The 22604-nt window shown below is 41.6% G+C and overlaps 2 protein-coding genes across 4 annotated transcripts; both read right to left on the bottom strand.

The window, feature by feature from the left end:
- Positions 1–50: 50 nt before the first annotated feature.
- On the bottom strand, positions 51–20752 carry klhl3 (kelch-like family member 3). Of its 3 annotated transcripts, none has more exons than XM_084352439.1 (15): positions 20668–20752; positions 17664–17822; positions 17120–17226; positions 16870–16991; positions 13381–13543; positions 12961–13070; positions 10483–10599; positions 5354–5503; positions 5128–5245; positions 4694–4891; positions 4442–4543; positions 4205–4333; positions 3739–3879; positions 3315–3458; positions 51–3201 (listed from the first exon to the last, which is right to left on the bottom strand). In XM_084352439.1, the coding sequence occupies exons 1-15, from the start codon at positions 20715–20717 to the stop codon at positions 3173–3175; spliced, it is 1839 nt and encodes a 612-aa protein (XP_084208565.1). In that variant the 5' UTR covers positions 20718–20752; the 3' UTR covers positions 51–3172. The 3 variants fall into 3 exon arrangements, with proteins under 3 accessions (XP_084208565.1, XP_084208566.1, XP_084208567.1); XM_084352440.1 differs by having other exon boundaries at positions 17664–17798; XM_084352441.1 differs by lacking the exon at positions 20668–20752 and adding an exon at positions 20491–20560.
- Positions 5871–9085, bottom strand: LOC311257008 (piggyBac transposable element-derived protein 4). Its single transcript, XM_084352442.1, has 2 exons — positions 8822–9085; positions 5871–7718 (listed from the first exon to the last, which is right to left on the bottom strand). The coding sequence occupies exons 1-2, from the start codon at positions 9001–9003 to the stop codon at positions 6101–6103; spliced, it is 1800 nt and encodes a 599-aa protein (XP_084208568.1). The 5' UTR covers positions 9004–9085; the 3' UTR covers positions 5871–6100.
- Positions 20753–22604: the final 1852 nt, after the last annotated feature.

Below are 22604 nucleotides of genomic sequence, written 5' to 3'. Positions count from 1 at the left end.
CTTAGCCGTACTGACAGGAAACTCCTTTGCTCATAAATATACAATTCACAGAAAGGACATCCGTTTTATTTTAAAAGAAAAGGTTACAAAGGAAAGTAGTGTTTTAAGAGTCACAAACCACGTACATGAGGAGGAAGTGGATCTGATGATTGATCGCAGAATTTTGTTATGTTTGCTTTGCGGCCACGTTTTGATGTTTCACATGATAAACGATGACTTAGAGAAATTAAATCCCCTGGGCTGTATTCTGAAGTCGCACAGGTGCTACTGAATATATAATTTAGTCGCACCGTCTCCAAAAATGGCCGCAGTCGGGAACCCTGCTCTGGTAGGTTCAGATGTTGATAAAGTTCTGCTTGAATTCCCCCTTTGTTTACTGCCAAGTGTATTTATTTACGTTCCCTCATTTTGTTATAGTGTTAAATTGTCAGTGTGCAATTTATGCACAACGTAGTGCCCTAAAAAAAAAAAAATCGCCACATGGAAAAAAGTAGTGTCCATGGTTCCACATTTCAACTCCCAACACGCTGCGTGATTTTCAGCGATGACACAAAATGACGCTGATTCTTTAGCGTCATCGATCGCAACGTATTATAAGTTACTACAGTAACTACTGAGTGTCTGTTATGTAAGAAAAGGTGAATGAATCAATGCAGGACTGGTTTAAAGTAACAGAAAAAGACTTGAAATGTGGCTGCCAAATTGTGTAATACCAGCATGGCACTCTGTAGAGCGCATACCTCTGCCAAGGCCCGACAGTCCCCTCTTATTCAATCAAGCCTAATCCTAATAAAACAAGTTTAAATCCCCCAGATCCAGATTTTTATTTGGATCTGCATTAAATTTCACTCACTCAGTAGATACCTGCCACCTCAATACGCCTGATTTTTTCCCGAGATTATTCCCTGAGAAATTAATGGAAGTGCCAAAAAACACCCTCTCTAATATGTTTAATATGTCTCGCAATGTTAACGAAAAAGAGAAAACAATTCCTGAATCCGTCTCTTAATCCTGATCCACACGAATATTTAATAGGGTCTATTCTGGGCCGAGACCCATCCACCATCCAAGTTTTGTGGAAATCTGTTTAGTAGTTTTTGAGGTATCCTGCTGAAAAACCAACCAAACAACGTAACCTCCTTGGCGAAGGTAACAAGAAGCTGCTTACTTGCTGTTTGGATCTTGGTTTTCTAGATTTTTTCCTTCACTCACCAACCAGAAAAACAATGGAAATCTATTCAGTGGCTGGGAACATTTGAGCAGTCACTGGCTATTTGACCAGCGGACAAAAAAGTTAAGTTTGATGGCGTACATCTTAAAGTGGCATCTGGAGTTTTTGCTCTGGGAATTTGGAGCTCACCCTGATGTTGTTGACCTAACTTTAACGACAGATCCCGTCTCAACTGTCCCGTCTGTTAAAGCAGCAACATGAGCGCCGAGGTTCCTTCAAAAAAACTGGAGTATTCACAGTGGTCACTTACTGTATCTTGAGATTTTATACTGTGGTCATAAGAACTGAAACCAACTTCCTGGAAGACACGAAAGAATGCATCAATCAAGCTCAATGTAGGATTTGTAACATGGATGGGACTCATGTAGAAAAGATGACTTACAAATCGACTAAACATACAGAAACAGCAGTATGGTCTTTGAAGTGTTTTATATACCATCTTAACATGACAGCCAATCGTTAACTCCGTGATTTCTGGAAGATTGCAGGCAGAAGTGAAAGGTTGGCTGAGGACACCTTTCGTTAAAACAGCTTCTATTAATCTCTTTTCTTCAAAGCTATGGCACCAGTCAGTCAACAAATTAACTACACCTAAAATACACCCACCATCATCTGAATCATGTGAGTGGAGCACATGAGGAACACTAGGCTGACAAAATGAAATGAGAACTTCACTTTGATATGAATAAATGCTATGTGATCATTATTGTCCCAAAACAATAAATAGAAAATCTTAAACCTGCATCTTTTACATTATAAGTTTACAGTTGAATTTCTACAGTGCATTTTGACACACTCAAACAGACATTTCCTCATTTCAGTTTGTCACTAAGAGATAAAAACACCACGTGACTCCAGCATTATTCTGATCATCCTAACTGGCACTTTTTTTTATCCTTACAATTTAGGATGAACTTATTGGCCTTCAAGTGGCGCGTTTAAATGCTCCAACGAGTACGATCAGGAACGGAGACGCAGAGCTGAGCGTCCGTCCGTCTGTCTGACAGCAGGTCAGCGATACAGTTGATCAGTCAGAGAGACGGGCAGACGTCCGGGCCGGCCGATCGGCGAGTCAAACAGCGAGCCTGCCGGCCTGTGTCAGTCAGTGCAAGTGATCAGTGCATCAGTAGTGTGTCGACGACAGAGTCAAGTCCTGCTGCGTCGACTTGGATCGACCAGCCGGGGTATAAAGTCACAGCAGTGGTTTTTTTAACCTCTTTAAAAACAATCTCAAAAATATTAAATAGCTGATTGCATATAAGATGTTTTGTACATTCTTTAAATTATCTCGCACCTCTCTCGGTCCAGGTCTCCAGGTGGAGAACAGATACACTCTGCAACCACTGTTAGGCCTCAGCTCTCTGGACCAGCTTACAACCTGCCTCATTCCTTAAAAACAAGCTGAGCAAATAAGCCAATTTATAGTCTAGGGAATTGTGGCAAGTCTCAGAGTTAAAAAAAAAAAAAAAAAGGCTCCCATGGCGTGCGCAGGTTTGACACAGTCCATCACCCGAACGCCAAACGCACTCCGCTTCATTCAGTCAGTCTGTGTTGGGTTCTTTCCAAAGTCTTTCCAACATCAGCGTCTCAGTGAGTCTTATGTGAGCTGATACAGCCACAGGTTGTCTGCTTGGCATTTGAAAAAAACATCTCACCAAGACAAAGTTCTTATAAGCCCACTATCATGTGGATATCGTTTCTTTTCCAGTGCAACAGCATCCCTAAAAAGTCAGGGTCTCACTAATGGAAATGACTTGGACAGAGCAACGAAATCAGCGCCAAAAAACCTCCTCAAGCTGCCTCCTTGATTATTAAGACAGCTGAGGACTGAGGGCGTCCCGTCCAGTTGGCGTTACTTCTCAGTTTGCCTGTCGAGCTTCAGACGTCAGCGTGAGTCTCTGTGAGATGTGCTGCCGAGCTGATGCTGTGGGAAGCCCACGGTCATAATGGCTTGTCAATCACTGCGACTCCTGTAGGAGTGAGAAAATGAAAGACTGAGTGAGGGAAACAGCTACATGAACAGGTAAACTGTATTTCTCTGCAAGACACAGAAATGTTGTCTGTGCTCTGTCACCAGATTTACCAGCATAGCTGCGTCCATTGCTCATGTTTGTGGGAATGAGGCTCCACTTGTCTGTGGCTGGGTTGTAAAACTCTACAGAGGAGAGGTTACAGGACCCGTCGTCTCCTCCGATCACGTACAGCAGCCCGTTAATGGCACAGACACCTTGAGGAGAGAGTTGTACACATTCAACAACCCGGACAAATCCTTATATATGTGTTTACAGTAAGTTTTATGGTATGTGAAGGCATAAAAAAACATCATTATGTGTTCATCAGAACAAAGTAGACAGATCTGCGTGGTCTTATAAAACAACTGAATGCTTTAAAATCACAAATGTTGCCATTTCTATTATTTACAGTAACCAGTCGACCGTTGTACAAAAACCTGGCTGATGGACAGTGTGTGTGTGTGTGTGTGTCTGTGTGTCTGTGTGTGATCTGACCTGCGTTTCGTCGGCACATGTTCATGTCACAGACCAGTCTCCAGGCGTTGGACTGTGGATCGTACACCTCAACGCTTTTCCTCACCAGAGGACCGTCATGTCCGCCTGCTGCATACAGCTGACCGCCCAACACACCCACTCCTAGACATGAGAAAAAAAAAAATGTGTGGTACTAATTCTTTATACTGTTCATGTCTCACTGTAATGAATAATAAAAGTAATAGTTGTTCTTTCTTGGGTTTTTGTTTGTACAATTGCAGAGACAGTCCACCAGGTGGTGCTGTTGCTCCATAGGTCAAATACTGAATCATTAACTGTTGTACAGTTTGTACAGTGTAAGGCTTAGTCATGTGTAACTGTGTGTTCATCTCTTCTAAAGAACCACAGTTCTGTATTGTTCTGCAGCTCTTTGTGTGTATTATCCATGTAGAGTAGTGTAGAAGTGTTTGTGTGTGTGTGTTTGTACCTGCTCCACTGCGCCGTGTGCTCATGTCAGCCACATAGCACCACTGATCACTGACGGGGTCGTACTCCTCCACTGTACTGAGACACTGACGAGATGCTCCATCGTAGCCTCCCACTGCATACAACTTACCTGTAGACACACACGGTCATTAAAACAGGTGACGTTTGGATTTTGGCTTATGATGTCACACACACACACACACACACACACACACACACACACACACTTCCGTCTTACCGTCGACCACCCCGACACCCACACTGCTGCGCCGTGTGTTCATAGAGGCTACATACAACCACTCGTTGGTTTTATAATTGTAGGCTTCCACTGTCGACAAACCTGATACACAGACAGAGACAAAAGAAGTATTAGCAAATTAGAGACAAGCCTTATGTTTAACCATATGCTGGCTATGTTGATGCTCAAACAATGTATCGTGAAGCCCTACCTAATTGCTCAGCCCGTTAGCCTGTGTGTGTATGTGTGTACCTATACTTCCGTTAAATCCCCCGACAGCATACAGTAAATCTGCCAGCACTGCAGCTCCCAGCGTGCTGCGTCTCTCCTGCATGCTCGCCACCGCACTCCACTGGTCTCTCACTCCGTCGTACACGTCCACAGTTCGCTCCCGCAGCGAACTGTTGAAACCTCCAACTGCGTACACACGGCCTGCCATGGAAACCACACCTGGACACACACACACACAAGGTTTGACATTTTTGTTTGAACGATGACTGAAACTATTAACATATTGTCCACATAGCTGGCAACTAATTTTCTTCCCGTCAACTAAACAACTAACCTGCCAAACATAAGATCTTAGTATGACCGGAGAAAAATGGTAGACTCATTGGACCAAACTACACAGATTGGAGATAAAGGTTCAAATTTACACACACAACACTGACAAAACACAGGCTGACCTGCCCGACAGCGTCTTGAAGGCAGGTCGGCTACTTGGTACCATCGATCGTCCTGGAAGTCGTAACACTCCACACTGCGAATCGCCTTGGGAGCCTGACCGCCGACCACAATCATCACCTGCACACAGTCAGTTTCTTTAGTTACAATATATCGCTGCTTTGTACAAGGTAAATACACATGAAGCCTGTATTCAGGACTGTCATGTCGAGTTGTGTGTGTCTGTACTTTTGGGATGCTGATGGGAGTTCGTGGTCGCGTCCTGTCCGTCTTGATGAGGTGTCGCTGGTCAGCTGGCAGCAGGTGATACTTCATTGCTTCTATGAGAAAATCCTTACAGGTGTTGTTGTTCTTTATCAAAGCCTCTTCCTCCACAATCTGAAACAGGGACCACGTTTCAGGAAAATCAATAAAACAGTGATCGCAGAGCTACATATTCATATACTAATCACAAATCCAGCACTAAATATCTGGGAGAAGTTTTTTTGTTTAAATCCACTTCAAACATTAAGAGTTGCAGAGAAAATGTAAAACGACACATTATAAAACATTTTTTGAGTGACAGTTTTTTTTTCCAGAGTCAGTAAATATTGATAAAGTAGGTGTCAATGCACCATTAATCCATTAATAATGCCCCCTCCCCATTGCCAAATTTGATGTCCCATCAGTCTGGTTTTTTATTGCGCCCCCATGCCCATAATTTTGGAAAGTCAGAGTGAATTGTAAGAAAAGAGGAGACAATAAAGGCCTTTTCACAGTTTATTGAAAATGCTGTGTTCAAAACCAAACACACAATGGATCACATTTTGCTGAATAGAAAGTGTAGTCGCATTAAATTACTGGAATAATATAAAATTTGAGCAACATCTGGCACAAGAATTTTCGAGCTTGATTCTGAAACACGATAACACCGTGACAGTTTTGGCATTTTAATAGTTTAAAAGAGAGCGTTTCCTTTGGGATGAACAGAGTTTCTTATCTTTCTTGTGATGGATCGTCCTCATCAGGATGCCAGGCTTCAAAACAGTTTCGGTCTGGTTGAATGCAGAGGTAGACATCGCATGTTTTGCACTTCCAAGGCGTTTTAAAGCGCTTTTTCTTATTTGACTTGCAATATACACAGGTCTTGCTTCTAGCGTTGGCCTTCATCCTGACGCCACTGGCAACCTCACCCCCAGGAACTGGCACATGAACACAACTAGCTTTCTTTGCGGGGGTCTTCTGTGTCACGCCGCACAGCTGTGCAACGAGCTCCTCCATGAAAGCCTTTTGGGTCATGCTGTCCTGTTTCATGAGGTCTTTGTGGAGAATGTAGGCGTTCGTCACAGAGATGTCCAAGAAGTGAAGGAAGAGCTTCCTGTACCACTTCGTTATTTTGTGTTGTGTTGCGTAATACTGAATCAGCTGGTCTGACGACTCTGAACTTCCCGTGAGCTTGTGGTATTCATTCACCGGTGAGGGGCATGGGAAGGACTCTGTGGCCCAACCACCCTGTCTGTGTTTCACGCTTCCCTGCTCTACATCCTCAGTGTAGGCTGCGTGGATGGTGGAGCAGACGGACACCACTTGTGAGCTCATCCACTTCACAAAGAGAAGAGGACCGTCCCTTATCCAGCGGTACGTCCCTCTGGGTGACTTCTTCGTCAGTGCATTGACAGCGCTGTGTGGACAGTCCCTCCTGGAATCTCTGTATGTTCCACAAGCACCAAACTCGGAGGTAAACAAGTCCTTGAAAAGCTTTGGGCTTGTATAAAAACTGTCCATGTACACATGATACCCAGACCCCAAATGCCTTCTGTCAATCAGTGACATGACAGAGTCATACGAGAGGCCGCGGCCTGTGGGGAAGTTGGTTTTTCCAGTGTATACAGAAAAGTCTACGGTGTACCCATTACTGGAGTCTGTGAGCACAAACAACTTGAAACAACATTTAGTTGGTGTGGTCCTGATGGACTGGTTCCTCCTACTATGTCCTTCGCAAGGCACCATACGTTCATCCACCACAAGACTTCTGCTGGGATGATAGAATGACTTACAGGCTCTCTGAATACTATCCATGAGAGGTTTGACCCTGAAAAGTCTGTCGTGCTCTGAGGTTCCCGTCTTGGTATCATTTATTCTGTCCTCATCTGGGTCACTCATGTGTACGTTCCAGGATAAGGCCTGGTATCTGTCCCTTGACATCACCTGTGAGGGGAAAGGGATGGTAAAGATGCTGTTTTCACGCCAGAAGTCCGCTATGTTTTTCAGCTTGACCATGCTCATGTAGAATATCAGTCCAATGTAGCTGTAAAATTCAGGAACGCCAACATCTGTCCAACCGTCCTTCACACCTCTGGCGGTGCTCCTGGCAGCTTGCTTGTTGGTGTTACGACAGAGGGTTTCCACGGCGTCATCAGAGAAGAACAACTTGAAGAAATCCAGAGGAGTGCGGTTGTCCCCTCTGCTCAGCTTCACTCCAGGTTTCCTCGCAGGGAGAAACTTTAATGGTGTTGGAGCAACGTCGTCATCATTTTCTGTCCTCCATGACAGCTGCTGCTGGCTGGGCTGACACCGAGCTTTCTTCCTCGCAGGTGAAATGTTCTCCACGTTTCTGTAAAATAATGAATGGAAAAAAAATTGGGTCCCCTTATTATATGTTCAACTACTTTTTAAAGCAACATGACATACATACTTTTAAAAAATAATTTTATATAAATATTTAACAAAGAAGTTGTAGAGATAAAGCTCCTGTGATAACAATGTAAACACCAACACCCCCCTGGTGCTCAGAGCTCCCAGGGTGGACCGCTAGCTGCACGGCTAACAGCGCTAACTAGCTAACAGCAGCTACAGTTAGCAGCAGTACGTGGTTACTCTGGTGATATGCTGCCCCATGTTTAAAGTATCGGATATAAAATGTACTTAAGTGCCAAAAGTAGAAGTAAAGATAAATTATACATATATATTGTATATTCAGCATTTTTCCGATTATTGATAGTGTTTTTAAAAGTCTTATCGCTGATAACTTTGGTTTTGTTACAGCATATAATCTGCAAAGTAACCAATAACTTCAGTAATCAAGTAAACATAGTTAAGTAAAAATTATATTTGCCTTCAAAATGTAGTGGTGAGGAAGTACAGAGCAGCAGAAATTTGAAATACTCAAGTACCTGTCAATTATACTTGAATACATTACTTGAGTAAATGTACTTAGTTACATTCCATAACTGGCAAATAAATACATTTTAAACATGTAAGTCAGCTGAACATCTTTACTTTTCTTTTGTCATGTGTGAATGCACTTTACACAATAAAGGAATCTATTGCATTAGCGTTTATACATCACAGCTGCCATGAAACACACCGACAGGTATTTTAATCATTTACACTTAACATGTACGTTACAACAGACTGTCACAGCTTCTGTGAGTCTATATTTCCTATAGCTCACAGCATTAGCCTGATGTGATGAGGACACGTTACACAACTCATCACAGAGTCACTGTCGCTACAGGTGACAGAAAGCTGCAAACACTGAGAGGCTGAACTACACAAACTGACACCAGCTGACTTTAGCTCACTTCGCTAGCTGCAGCAAATCCGACATGATTCAGGCAGTTTTATCTCACGTTACTTCCACACGAGCTGCTTTTAGACTGGAGTTAAACTCTTTAAAGCGCTATGATGTCGACAGAGGTACAATAATTCACTTACTCATCACAAACTTCCTCATCGGAGTTGAGTCGGAGCTCAAAATGGCATCTCTCCTCCTCAGTGTCCTCCTCACTGTCCTCCTCACTGTCCTCCTCCTCCTCCTGAGAGAAGCTGCTGTCATCGTCGCTCGCGTCCAGAAACTGTCTCACGTCTTCGGCAGTGTATAAACACCTGTGCGCCATTTTGTAGCGTGATGAAACATCACAAGTGAGCTGCAGCTGTGGCCGCGAGCCCGCGCCACGAGCTAACGCTATCTGATTACTATGGGAAAGATCGCGATGTGATTGGTCCAACACCCGGAAGTGTCGTATTTCCGTTTCCTCCGAATGGCGGGTAGAGATTTTTTATTTTTTCCAGTTGTGTTATCGACACAGCTTCACGCCTGCTTTTACCCCCCAACGTAACGGAGAAAAAATAGAAAAAATAAAAATAAAAATTAATAAATAATAATAATAATAATAATAATAATAATATTAGTATTATTATTATCAATAATAATAATAATTATAATAATAATAAAATAATGTTAGGAGAACGAGACAGTTTTTCACCATAAAGGCCGCAGTACTTCACAAGATAAAGAAAAAAAAAAACAATGATAAAATATAGTAAATATAAATAAATAAATAAATAAATAAATAAATAAAAAGTAAATAGTACAACAAATGAGGAAACATAAACAAAGAATCACCAACAAAAAAACTTCACTAGCGGCCAGATTTGTTTAAAATCTGTATCTGACTATAAAAGGAGGATAGTTTTTTGTGGATATGAAATGGTGGCTGTGGCCAGGACGTAGAGTGGGTCATCCAGTATATGGGAAGTCGCTGGTTCGATTCCCCGGCTGCACGTCGAAGTTTCCTTGAGCGAGATACTGAACCCCAAATTGCTCTTGGCATCTTGCATGGCAGCCCCTGCCATCAGTGTATGAATGTGATAATGGGTGAAGTGTTATGCAGCGCTTTGAGCAGTCAGTAGACTGGAAAAACACTAGAAATGCAAGTCCATTTACCTTTTTACCATAATCTTTAGCCAAGATATTAATATTATTTATATTGATCAAGTTTAACCTGCAGCGCAGAACTTTTGTCTTCCCCTGTGGCAGTTAGGTTTCTTTGCCATAAGCTCTACATAGTTGCTGTAGCCTACTCGTTAACAGCGGTTGCTCCCCTCTTCAGTTCTTGAATTTTGAATTATGGCTCTTACAGTGACAGGCTCAGGGAGCTTGAATAAGAGAGAATGAGCTCAGGTAACGGGTAATTATTCCCAAATCTGCCCATCTCACAGAAAAAAATATAAACTACACTATATTTTAGTTTCAGTTCAGGCACTGTGGTGCACTGAAGTGAAACTGAATTGATGAATGGAAATTGATGAACTCCAAACCAGGATGAAGCAGGTATGAAACCAGACTTTCTGTTAAATCTTGATGAGTTTTTCTCTTCCAAGACTAGAAACTGAACATCTTCAGGTTTTCACTAACTAAAGCATTTCTAGATGTGATCTGGACCACTGACAATCTTGATTGCAATCAGTGTAACTAATAACCTTCACAACATTCAGGGCTCAACCTTGTTCCTTGACTTGTAACATTTGCAGATATGCAGGATATAAAAAAAAAGTGAAAACTTAGAGAAAGTAGAGTGAATAATGTCTTTTACCTGCACCAGGTAATCTCTGGAGAGCAGTGGAAGTCTTACATACTCCATCAGTTTGGGCATGTACTCCAGACGAGCTGGCTTATCGTGCTTGATCCAAGATATCATGGCCTCAAACACCTAAAAAATGGAGAGCAGAGTTAGACTGCAGTGAAAACATGACAGGATAAAGAGGGAATTGCGAAAAAAATGCAGACCAGGAGTGAATTGCTAAAATGGATTCGGATTTCTTATATAGAATTATTTTATTCATCATGTTTTGGCTTAAAAATGCAATTACTTGTAATTGCCAGGACTCTATTCACAGTACGAGTGTGAAAAATGATTTGTATATTGGTAAAAGATGCGTTTCACACTCTCTCACCACCCCCAAAAACTCCAAGGTGGGAGCGGTTCAAAGAGAGAGACTCAGATCTAGATCTGACACGCCTTGCAATTAAGATGATTTAAGTCACTGATTGTGTGAATTGCGTTGTAGAGAGCAGCAGATACTGGGTTCTTTCACAGTGAAATATCGATTGCTCCCAGCAGGATGTAAAGCGTAACAAAGGGGCAGAGCTTTGTTCTGCATGTTTTCCTGTCTAAAACCTGCTACTTCAAATTCCTTGATTTACACACATTCACACTTGATCGTCTCCTGTTGGCCTGTGGAGCAGCTCCACTCAGGCAAACGAGGGACCGAGTGCCCCTCCTGTTGTGCACAAAGGGACAACAAGGACGGCAGCCGGGGGAAAAGAGGACCGTTACTCGACGAGTCTTCCAGGATTTTAACCTGAAACCTCTAACAACACACACACACACACACGCTACTTCCACTGCAGATTGAGACAGGCCAAAAAATAGACACACGTGTACACAATGCAGCACAATGACACAATAATAAAACATGATTTACTTATAATGTAGTTAGATCAAGAATAACACAGTCCTGATCCTCTGTGTGTGCGCTGATACCAATTCTTCCATCACTGCCCAATTTAAACCATAGCTCAGCCTTATGCTGAGTCCGCAAAACACTGCAGACCTATTGAAATCACCTGTCACTTCAGCCTCACAGTTTAAATCCAGAGGGGAACATATCAGGATATTGTGTCAGCTATGATATGCTTGCTTGGCAAAAAAAGAAAATTACCTGTGTGCATAAACCAGCGGCTGAATGGCAACAATTTCACCGTCATTAGCAGTTGCAGCAGCTACATAACATCCAATATAAACGTTAATCACAATTACATCAGCTGATTAAATAAGGAGCTATTCACTGTTTAAAAGTGAAAAAAAAGACGTAACCCAATTTTTTAAGGAACGAGTACTTTTCATTCTCCTTTTAAAAAAAAACTATTTCTACTCACAATCAAGTATGTTTTTGAGGTAGTGATATACTTTTCATTATGCCTCATATCATTATCATTACATCTGGTCTGCACTACAGGCGAGCACTGAGTGAAGAAGGAAATAACACCACAGTGTGACGATGACGGAGCAAACGCCAGAACAAGAGGAAGCTTTCAGCGACAATCTCTGGCCACATCTGGCTGCACTTTTTGTACCAAAATCGATCCGAGACAACAGTAACATGAAGTGCCTCAGGAAAAACACAGATCTCTGCTTTTAATCTCATCTTCTGACCTCTGCGAACACACTGAAGAAAGCTGCACATACTGTAGATGAACATGTAGCTAGCTATTGAACTATGTAGATTTGTAACCGTAACCTTTGATATTATGAAAATGGAATCAACTTATCTTGTAATTAGTGTTTAGGGGCTTTTATATTGTGTTGCTTTAGAAGGTGGTAACCTAATGTAATGCCACTTTCAACATCAGTGTTACTTTCATAATTGCATTTAATTAAGCACCTTGTACTGAGTAATTTATTAGGTTTCTCTAATGTTAATTTTCACATTTACGTAGTCATTTTAATGGGAGTAATCACACTTTTACTTAAGTATAGCTTTTCAGTACTCTACCGCTACAAGGTCACCGATTGTTTCCCCAGATGCTTGTACAGAAGATATGAATTCACAGTGATGACAGCTCCCTCTGCGTCTCTGTCTGACTGAAGCAGCAGTCACTTTGACTGTCGCTGCTCTGACAGCAGGATGACACACAGATGCTCCCTCAGACTCTTCCTGTTGACTGGATTAAAGCAGACAGACACTTCATCAAGTGGAATACGTCTGATGTCAAGCTGAGCTAATCAGTCGCGGCGAGTATGATGAGGATACGTGTCTTTAATACAGCTGTAGATACTTCTCAGCTCCCACTAGATGTCTTAATCTCTTTGCTTTCCTGGTAGTGCTTATGTTTTATTTTGTGTTCCTCAAAAACCCACAAAACCTTGCGTATATCTTTTCACCAACAAAGACAGACAACTACTGCTTTTATTAAAGGACTATATTTTGTGTGTATGTGTGTGTGTGTGTGTGTGTGTGTGTGTGTGTGTGTGTGTGTGTGTGTGTGTGTGTTTGTTGTGCTGTCTGACCTTCTCCTCTGTGGAGACGGTGAGTTTGTCACTGGAGATGAGGCTGCACACCTGCTGCAGAGAAAGGCCCAGAAACTCCTCTCCCTGCACCACCTCACAGAAATGCTGCTCTGAGAGACACAAACATGTCGGGTTACACACAGCAACAACTAAATATTTCATCTAATAAGCTCTGCGACACAGAGACACTGAGTCACATATGTCCTGATGTCCTTTCCAACATCTGACACCATTTACACCATCACACTGTCACAGTAGGACATCTGGACGTGTTTCATTTTTCCACAAAAGTTTAGCATTTTTTTCAGGGCTGGTCAAACTGACGGTTACATAAAAGTACCATCGTCCTACCACACCCCACGCACACACACTTTGGCAAAGATGAGTCACGATCTGTGGTGTGAATATGGAGAAGCTTACCAGCGTATGCGTGGGCCTGGTTGAGAAGCTGTGTGCATGTGTGCAGGTCAGCGAAGGCTCTGATGCCCAGACAGTTGGTGGGGTGGAGCTGAGACTGCAGGAACTCACAACAAACCTGACGAACATCCATCAGCTGCAGGAGACTGGCGGCTGGCAGCAGAACCTACAACGATGACACACAAGGTCAATTTAAACTGGATTTGATAGGTGGAAGGAGCTAACCATCTTAACATGCCAAACATGTTTTAAAATAACATGGTAGAGCGCTGTTATTTACCATCCAGTGCTATAGATTTAGGAACATGTGGTAGCTTGACGTCAGCGTGTGAAAAACTCGTGACTTCAACAGTTTTGCGTAGGTCAGTTGGTTTGTTAATTAATGAACCATGCACTCAATCAACCAGCGAAACAGTCAACAAGCTCGCCAACAAGCTCAATTCGTCTATAAGGCCAGCAGAATATTTTAAATGAAATCGATGTTTGTCTGCACTGGGAAACAAAGCCCTGGATTCGGCTTTAATCCGTGCACTGTGTATTGGCTGAACAAGCAGATTTGTTGCAATTTACATGCAGCTTTGTTCATTTACAAGACTGCAAAACCACCATCATCTGCATTTACAGAGCAATGTAGGTCATTGTGGGTTTTTTGGGGGGGTGTATTCTTAGATTTAAAGTAGCTCCACCGCTGCATCTTCTTAACTCCTCCATCTTGCCTTTACATTTTTTAAATGAACAGACTTTGAATCACAGATACACTGACATGCACAACAACAACCCCACACCGACTTCAATGTTATGTGTCAGCAAGCACAAGAGAAAATAATCATTTTGAGACTTTGATATGATTAAATATTCTCATTATCCTGAGAAAATACTGACGCATTACTTCTACGTTTATCTTTCAAGGCATTTTGTTAAAAGCACTGAGATATCTGATTCTGTCACTGCTGCTCAGCCTTACAGCCATAATCCAGCTCTGCTTTAAAGCAAGTCAAGGAGCTGTCAATGAAACACAATCCAGGGAGGCGGATTTGAGTAACAGATCACAGAGTTTGAGGTCTGATCGGATATAAAACCAATGGACAGTAGTTTATAATACAGTCTAGATTTTACAACTCTGCCAAGTTATTATGACAGTAATCATTTTATGTTTGGACGCTACAATCAAAGAGTAAACAACAGAAACACAGCACAGCGTTCACATTAAGTAGTAACAGACCGAGGATGGGCGCCTGCATGTGTTCGACTCGTGGAGGACGTCACGTTGTGAAGCAGCAAAAGTTGAGCCACAGTTTACTTTTTTGCAGGACAATCTTTAAGCTGGCTTCTCTTGCTTTATTAACCACAGCTATTCGCAAGATGTATGAGGACAAAGTTACAAATCTATGTAATAACTATAATATGCTGACGATGAAATAAAGTAAACTTAGTTTTAGTGCTGTACAATACGACCAGACCAGAGAGCAGCTTCTTTCCTCCAGCTGTGTAGCTCCATGAGTCATCCTCAGCTCTCCACCATAAAAGACAGTTTTAATTTTATCTGACTTGGTGACTGACGTTAAGGTTACTATAACAACCAAGCAGAAACCGCCCGTCTTCTCACTTATGGTCTTGTTTGCTTATGTAGGTCACATAGAGGCATCAGTATTAAATTGAGGCTGTTTCATAACCAGTTAAGAACTCCTTGTAGTCCATTTAACTAGGTCAGTGACACAGTCTGTCTGCCTCACACACACACACACACACACACACACACACACACACACACACACACACACACACACACACACACACACACACACACACACACACACACACACACACACACACACACACACAGGATGAGTGTGTATTGTCACAGTCTCCCCTGTTTTCTGAGCACAGCTGCCCTGAAGCCTTGTGTCTTCTAAAAGGGAACATCAGGTCCACTGAAACGCTGCTCACGGCAGATGTGACACCCGAACACACATACGGGACTGAGGGCAGCACAAACCACACATATACTGTTCAGGCAAACTTTTTACTGAACAGGAGTCAATCGTTAAAAAACACACACACACGTTACACAATCCAGAGTGAGCCAATCAGACAGGCACGCTGCTAACAGTGGGAGGATTTCCTGCCTCCCTCCATGCTCACTTCCTGCGCTAATAATCAGAGGAAGTATCCTGCCTGCAGCTTTATCCCGCCGCATTTATTCAACCCAGCGCCAGAGCCATGCAGCGACCAAGAGTTAATGCCACCGAGATGAACAAGGCCTCAACCCAGTCAGTGTTTTCACACTCACAACCTTTACCAGCTCTTACATCTCTTGTAATTAATCATCTGTTCTTGAGCAGGTTCATTTTGGACACGCTGAAATTTAAATCAAAGAGTCAAAGCGATCAGGTCATTTATGGAAGTACATTTTTAAAATCAGTTTTATCAACCAGGCTTTTTTCCCCTCATCTTATCTCAGACATAAACTTTTTTACACTTTATTTATACATTGTTGTATTTTTATATATCTTTACATACATTACTTTTGACTTTGCTGCTTTTTGCACTTTTGGTAAGATGCTGAAGTGCATTTCGTCCTGCAATGACAATAAAGTTGAATCAAATCGAATCAAATCAATTAATCACAGTCAGCGTCATAAGAAAAGCTTCCTTCTCTACAACAAGGAAGTTTTAGCACTGTTTGGCAAAAGCTGTGAGCTCAGCTATTTTTACTGAGAGCAGCAGCAGTACGCTGATTTAATTATCTAAACTGTGAAAAACTGTGACAAAAATGAACCGAGCTGGTCCCCGGGCAGCTACACGTTTACTTCTCCGACAGAGGAGAGGAAGAGCCGAGAGGTCTAAAAGGACACAAAACGAACTCAAACGAACACTTGATGTTTTCAAAGAGAAACTGGAGTTGGAAACAAGGTAAAACCCGCCATAACAGAAGAAAAAAGAAAAAGAAAACATCGAGTAAAAACAGGAAAACACTTTTTCACTCCCTTTGTCCTCGCTCTCCATGTTCATAAACACTCTCTAACCAGTCCCTCCAGGATATCACAGGCTTTTTTGGGGATTGCTGCAGCCTAAAATGATTTCACAGCAGCTTTTCTGAAAACAAAAACGCAGTGTTTTGTTTATAAGCATATTTTAGGCAAAGAAAATGAGGGAGCAAGTGAACATTGCAAAAAAAGAAACTTCTTATTCCTACACTATTATCACACACCCAAAGTCTGTCCCTAGTGATGGGCTGCACCAAACCTTTTTACTGATACGATACGAATACTTTTTATTGATACAGACAATCAGGGAATTCCCTTGCGTGGAGTTTAAGCTGTAATTTTTGTTGGTGAGACATCTGTGTCATGTCTGCATCTTCGGTTACAATGACTGGTCAAATTTGCAGGAAAGCTGCAGTGACTAGACAAAATTTCAAGGTTCTGCAGAATTCATGGATTTTAGTTGATTTTGCATGAACGAACGGTCCAACACACTCGCCGCTCTCACCTGTACGTTGTCCTCCGTGACCTCGATCTCAGCTGTGTAGATGTAGTCCACCAGTTTTCTCAGAGTCTGTCCGTCCACCTCTCTGATCTCCACCTGATGGGCCTTGCTCTCGCTCATATCACCTACAAACACACACATTTAAGCACACACACACATCTAAATATGATGCCAAGCAACCAACAGTGTATGTGTGTGTGTGTGTGTGTGTGTGTGTGTGTGTGTGTGTGTGTGTGTGTGTGTGTGTGTGTACCTGTGAACATGGCACAGAAGTAAGGGCTACAGGACGCCAGGACCACCCTGTGAGCTGGCACTTCGACGCTGCCTGCCACCAGCTGGACGTCACACAGCATCTTTTTACTGAAGTGAGGAACAACAGAGAGTGAGAGAAAGGTGATAACTTTTCTCCTATTTGTTTAAGTGTGATAGATGATGTGTAAAAATAAATATGCATACAGGAGCCAGGAGGAGGGGGCATCTTTAGAGCCAAGTATGGACGGATCGGCTGCCAGCAAATGTGCCAATTAAGGTGTTAATTGCCAAGATTTTACTTTTGTAATATCTGGATTTAATGCATTGGGAGATAACAAGCTTTTAGCTTTAGTGTGTTTTTATCCTTGACAGTTTAAATGTATGCTGGATTTGTGATTCGTAGACGTATGTTTACATGAATTAATAGTAAATAAATCCGTCAGTCTACCACGGTGTTACATACGATCATCAACCTCTGAGCTTTAGTACGTTTCACGTGTCGTTCTCCTGCTTTTAAGTGAAAACAATAAGTGTCAGCATCGCACCTCCTGAGGTCGTTCATCAGCTGGAAAGCCTTCCTCATGTGCGTCTGGTTGAAGGTGTGCATCCCTCCATTCACCGTGTCCTCCTCTGAATCCGTGGTACAGTTCGGACGCGGTGAGGCCGGTGTGGCCACCAGACTGGTAAGACATGAGAGGCAGTGTCTGGATGATTGGAGATAGACGATGACCCAACAGTTAGCTCAGTCATCTCTTGGGTTATGAGAAGAGGATGAGGCGGGGACGCAATACTGGATAACAGTGATAAAATGAATAAAACTGATACTTGTGTCGTCAATATTGTGCTGCACCACAGAAAAGGCTCTTCAGTAAAAGTCCAGTCTGTCTGTTTTGGTGAGTCCCCAGTGGGCAGACATGAGGCCCGTCTCCGAGCATGCCTCACTGTTTGCCAGCACCAGCTATTTCTGAATACTTGTATGACGCCACTGACCCATCCTCGTTCAATAATCCTCGCTTCTTCACGGTAATCTGCTTTGGTTGCCATGGAACTCAGATGCCGTTGCAGACTGTGCATTTTTATACATTTTTTAAATTAATTGCAATCACGTACAAGATTATATACATGGCGTAAGGGCGTCACATCTGCATCGAGTTGCATGGCTCAATTCTAGGACAGCAACTAACAATTATTTTTATTATCCATTAATCTGATGATTATTTTCTGGATTCATCAATTAATTCCCAGAACCCGAGGTGATGTTTCTGTGCCGCCTTGTGTTATTAAATAACATGCAATGATATTTAGTTTGCCTTCATACGAGACAAAGAAAACCAGCAAATATTCATATTTCAGAGGACATTTAGTGCATCTTTCCTTAAATATTACTTAAACAATTTGTGGATTGTCAAAATTGCTGCTGATTATTTTGCTGCCTATACTTGAGTTATATGAGAATTGAAAATTAGCAACAGCTATAAACTCTGTGTAGCAAATAAAATACCTTTTAAATGTTTAAAAGACACTTGTATACGAACTGCATTAAACTAATGGATGCCAATTTCCTGACGCTCTAATTGCACTTAATAACCATTCGAGCATTTCTATTTGATCTCTGTTGTCTTCAACGTAATGGCTCGACAGTATTCCTTCACCCACATCCTTCAATCGTACTCTTAAGTGATGAGGACTTAAAGCTGATTTATTCTTCTGATGGTCAACAGGTACAGTGAAAAGACCAAAACCAAAAGTCCGTCCCTCTCTTACTACTTTCTGGCTTCCCAACCCTCTCGTTCACACATTTGTTACTTGTTAAATAATCTAAATCTAGTATCAAATATATGATTTATTAAAGGATAAATGTAGTTAAGCGACTGCGAACTGTAATTTATAGCAGAGTTACTCATGAGTGTGCTTGTTAGGGACTATTTTCGGTACAGGTGGCTGATGTTCAGCATTTGCGACTATCATATCTGTGATTTTTCTGTCAGATTGCTGATAAAATAAACTGATTTAAAAATCAGGCTCTGACGCAGCTTCCTCTCACACAATGTCCCGCCTACAACACCATCTGATTGGCAACACGTCACAATTAACAGCCTATAAACACTGAATAATCTGAATCTAGTAACAAATAAATGTAGTGGAGATGAAGTATAAAGTAGCAGAAAATGGAAATACTCAAGTAAAGTAGCTTTAGATTGTTCTTGAGTAAATTGTACTTGTGGTTGTTTGAAGTTCGGCCCTGAGAAGTCATATCGGGCAGCCCCCGACTTTCAGCCACAGGTTACTGCACATGTGGTTCATCAGTGATCAGCAACAGGATGTTTGTGGGACTGAGCAAAAATAAACTACAGTAGTTGTGTTGACCGTGAAGAAGAAAGATGTCAACCAGTGATGTGTGGACAGCTATGATCTTCATGGCAGCGTGAAATAAGCTATATCGGAAAATATGTAATGAATGGGAAACGTTTAGTATTAGTTAAGATTTCCATGGAGGTTATAACCACAAGAAAAACACTAATTATGACAAGTCTTATCTCCTTCCTCAGACAGGTAAACAAAGAGGAAAAACAAAAATATTTCCTGTTACCCAGTGTTTCATAATCCAGACTGACCACACAGAAGAAAGCGTTCAGTTTTGTCCAAGTCATGAGAATCCACATGAAAACAAAACCTTTAACAGCTTGTGAATTCAGTCAAAGGTTTTTTAAAGGTATTTGGTCAATTCAGTTTCACTTGCAAACAATAACCACAGGTGACCTGCACTTACCTCAGAGCAGGTGGCAGGAGGTAAACAAAAGATGTGACACCACCCGAAACTGACTGAATATTTACTTGATTGGCAATGTTTCAGACTGTTAGTCAGAAACAGATGACTGTGTGTACAGGGATGTTTCTTATCTGGACTCTAATAATGTGTTTTGTGCACAGACAACTCAAACACAATGAAGACATGATGATGCAGTCTCAGGATTACTGTTATTTCAGGACACAACGACACACATCCGTTAACTAATACTCATGTTCACTCACGACTGTGGCCGTGTACACAGAGCTCGTCCCTTCTGCTCCACATTTCATTGAGATTTCAGTCGAAAATGTTTGTTTTGAGTTTGTTGCGCGTCAAGTTGGCAAGCTGGCTAGCTGTTAGCATTGCTAATCATTTAACTTCAATGCTAACATAAGCTTAGAATAGCAACCGTTACCTGCCATAAATCACCGCGTGATAAAACCCACGACAGTCTGCGCTTGGTCCACTGTCTACAAGCAACGACTTGACCACAGTTTCCGCATGTCAACACGTTAAACTTGGGAGTTTGGTTAGCAACTCAACTGCATCAGCTGGGCAGCAGACGATGCTAGCTAACTTACCGAGGCTAACTAGTCAACAAGGCTAGCTTGAGTTCGTGTGCTAGCAGGGAGCTTTCGGGACCGTCCGTGTTGGATTCATGGCCGGTGGACCATGTGAGGTTAAATGTTATTCAACAGATGTAGAAGCAGCAGGAATCACAGTCTTACAAATTAATCCCTAACGCGGAGCCAACTCACCCCAACGACACACCGTCCATCCTCCCGGAGTCCGACACCACAGCAGGCATGAGCGCTGGGCAGCCGCGCACAGATGGTGTATGAACAGGAGGAATCACTCCGGAGTGTAAAAAAAAAAAGGGAAGACTCGTCTATTTCATGGGATGTATTTATAGTTCATTTTTCTATTTGTTCAACAAACAGAAGAATTGCCTCCACAACAACAACAACACATTTATATAAAGTATGAACTATAACAAGTTCAGTATAAAAACAAAGAATGACTGATAAAGGAAATATGAGTGACTTCTTATTCAGTAGGAACCATATAAAATATGACATGCTGTATAAGGGCGCCACAGTTTGTTATGAACTTTATTTTTTCTTGTTTTAAATTAAAAGTGCACTATATGGTTTTGGGGATACATTTTAGGATTTTTTTTTTTTAATGAAACAAACTAAATAAATAAACTCTCTTTGTTTTCATGACAGAATAAACAAACTGACCTTGAAGGACAACACAATTTATACTGTTTTACTTTGTTTATTTGTGGCGGACCCTGCCACCTTTCTAGCTTCAAACAGTGTTCTGGGACCTTATTTTCCTCTGAGAACATATTATTTATATATGAAGTTTATATTATTACCTCATGAATATTGTAAATATAAAAATTCTGAGTTTTAATTTATTTTCCCAAACCACAGTGCTGATAGTTAATTGGCTGATTATTTTCCAGATTAATCACTTGGTCTATAGAATATCTGACAATAGTGTGTGAAAATAAATGTATTCCTTCACGATTTCCTTTTTCACACACCCTCAGTTTGGGTTAGGGCGACATCAAACTTTTGAATGATACCATACAGATGCTTTTTGTTGCTATTTTATCGATACCGATACTAATCAGTTCTTAAATTATCTGATTTTTCCAATGAATGGTCGTAAGGTAAATGACATGACACACGGCCTTCCAGCCATTCATGATGAATTAATTTCAAAAGCAAATGAGTTTTTTAAAAAGTATTTTTTACAGATATACCATAATTAAAATATGAAATATGTCCAGAACTCCAAACAAACAGATCTGGATGTCACAGCCTGTATTACGGTGATTCATCTCGCCTGTTCCACCATAATGTTTAAAACAGATCTCACTGGCGTTCATGCAGAACAACAGAGAATCTCTTGCATGGTTGTTAATAATTTTTACTGGTAAATGTACGACAACCCTGTCATGTCTGCATCCACAGTTATCAATCAGCTGGCTGATTATTTTCCAGATTAATCACTTGGTCTATAAAACATTTGAAAACACTGTGTGAAAACGAAGTGTCCTGAATTCAAATTCAAACAGAATAGTTGCAGATTAATTGTCAAACTGGTTAATTATTTTCACTCTACAATTATATCATGACTTTCAACCACCAGGAAAGAGGAGTGGGTGTGGAGATTTACCACTGGACTAAAACCAGATGAAGGTCCAGAAGCTCTTTGAATATTTGTCAGCACATGATCTGGTTTTATATTAAAAATGCCTGTTGACAGATCTGGTTCATGTTGTCTAAGCATTTTTCTAAAAATTAAAGACTCAGTCACACAAGTTGCACAGATCAGAGAACAACCAATCAAACATCTGGAGACAACTGACATCTGACTCTTCAGAGGACGCTGTTTTGATGCTTTTTTACGTCTTGTGTACAGCACTTTGTCTTGTTGTTGGGTTAGGTAAGTGTACGTCTGACGACATGCTGTTTTAAACGATCAGAATATGTAATAAATGCACAGAAGTTTCCATTTGATAGTTAAGACTTGCTCAAGAGTCTTAGCTCTGGCCGTTTTCATACTTGGAAACAGGGTCAGAGTGAGAGCTCATGCTTGTGGCTGCTCTCAGTGAGTCCACAGACACCATCAGTACCTGAGGTGATCATGAACCAACATCCCCAAAATATTCTGCATG

The sequence above is a fragment of the Pagrus pagrus genome (genome assembly GCF_965226575.1).
Source record: "Pagrus pagrus genome assembly, chromosome: 5".
In the NCBI taxonomy this organism is placed as follows: Eukaryota; Metazoa; Chordata; class Actinopteri; order Spariformes; family Sparidae; genus Pagrus; species Pagrus pagrus.
The sequence above is the reverse complement of the archived record's forward strand: the minus strand, read 5'-3'. Positions and strand labels throughout refer to the sequence as shown.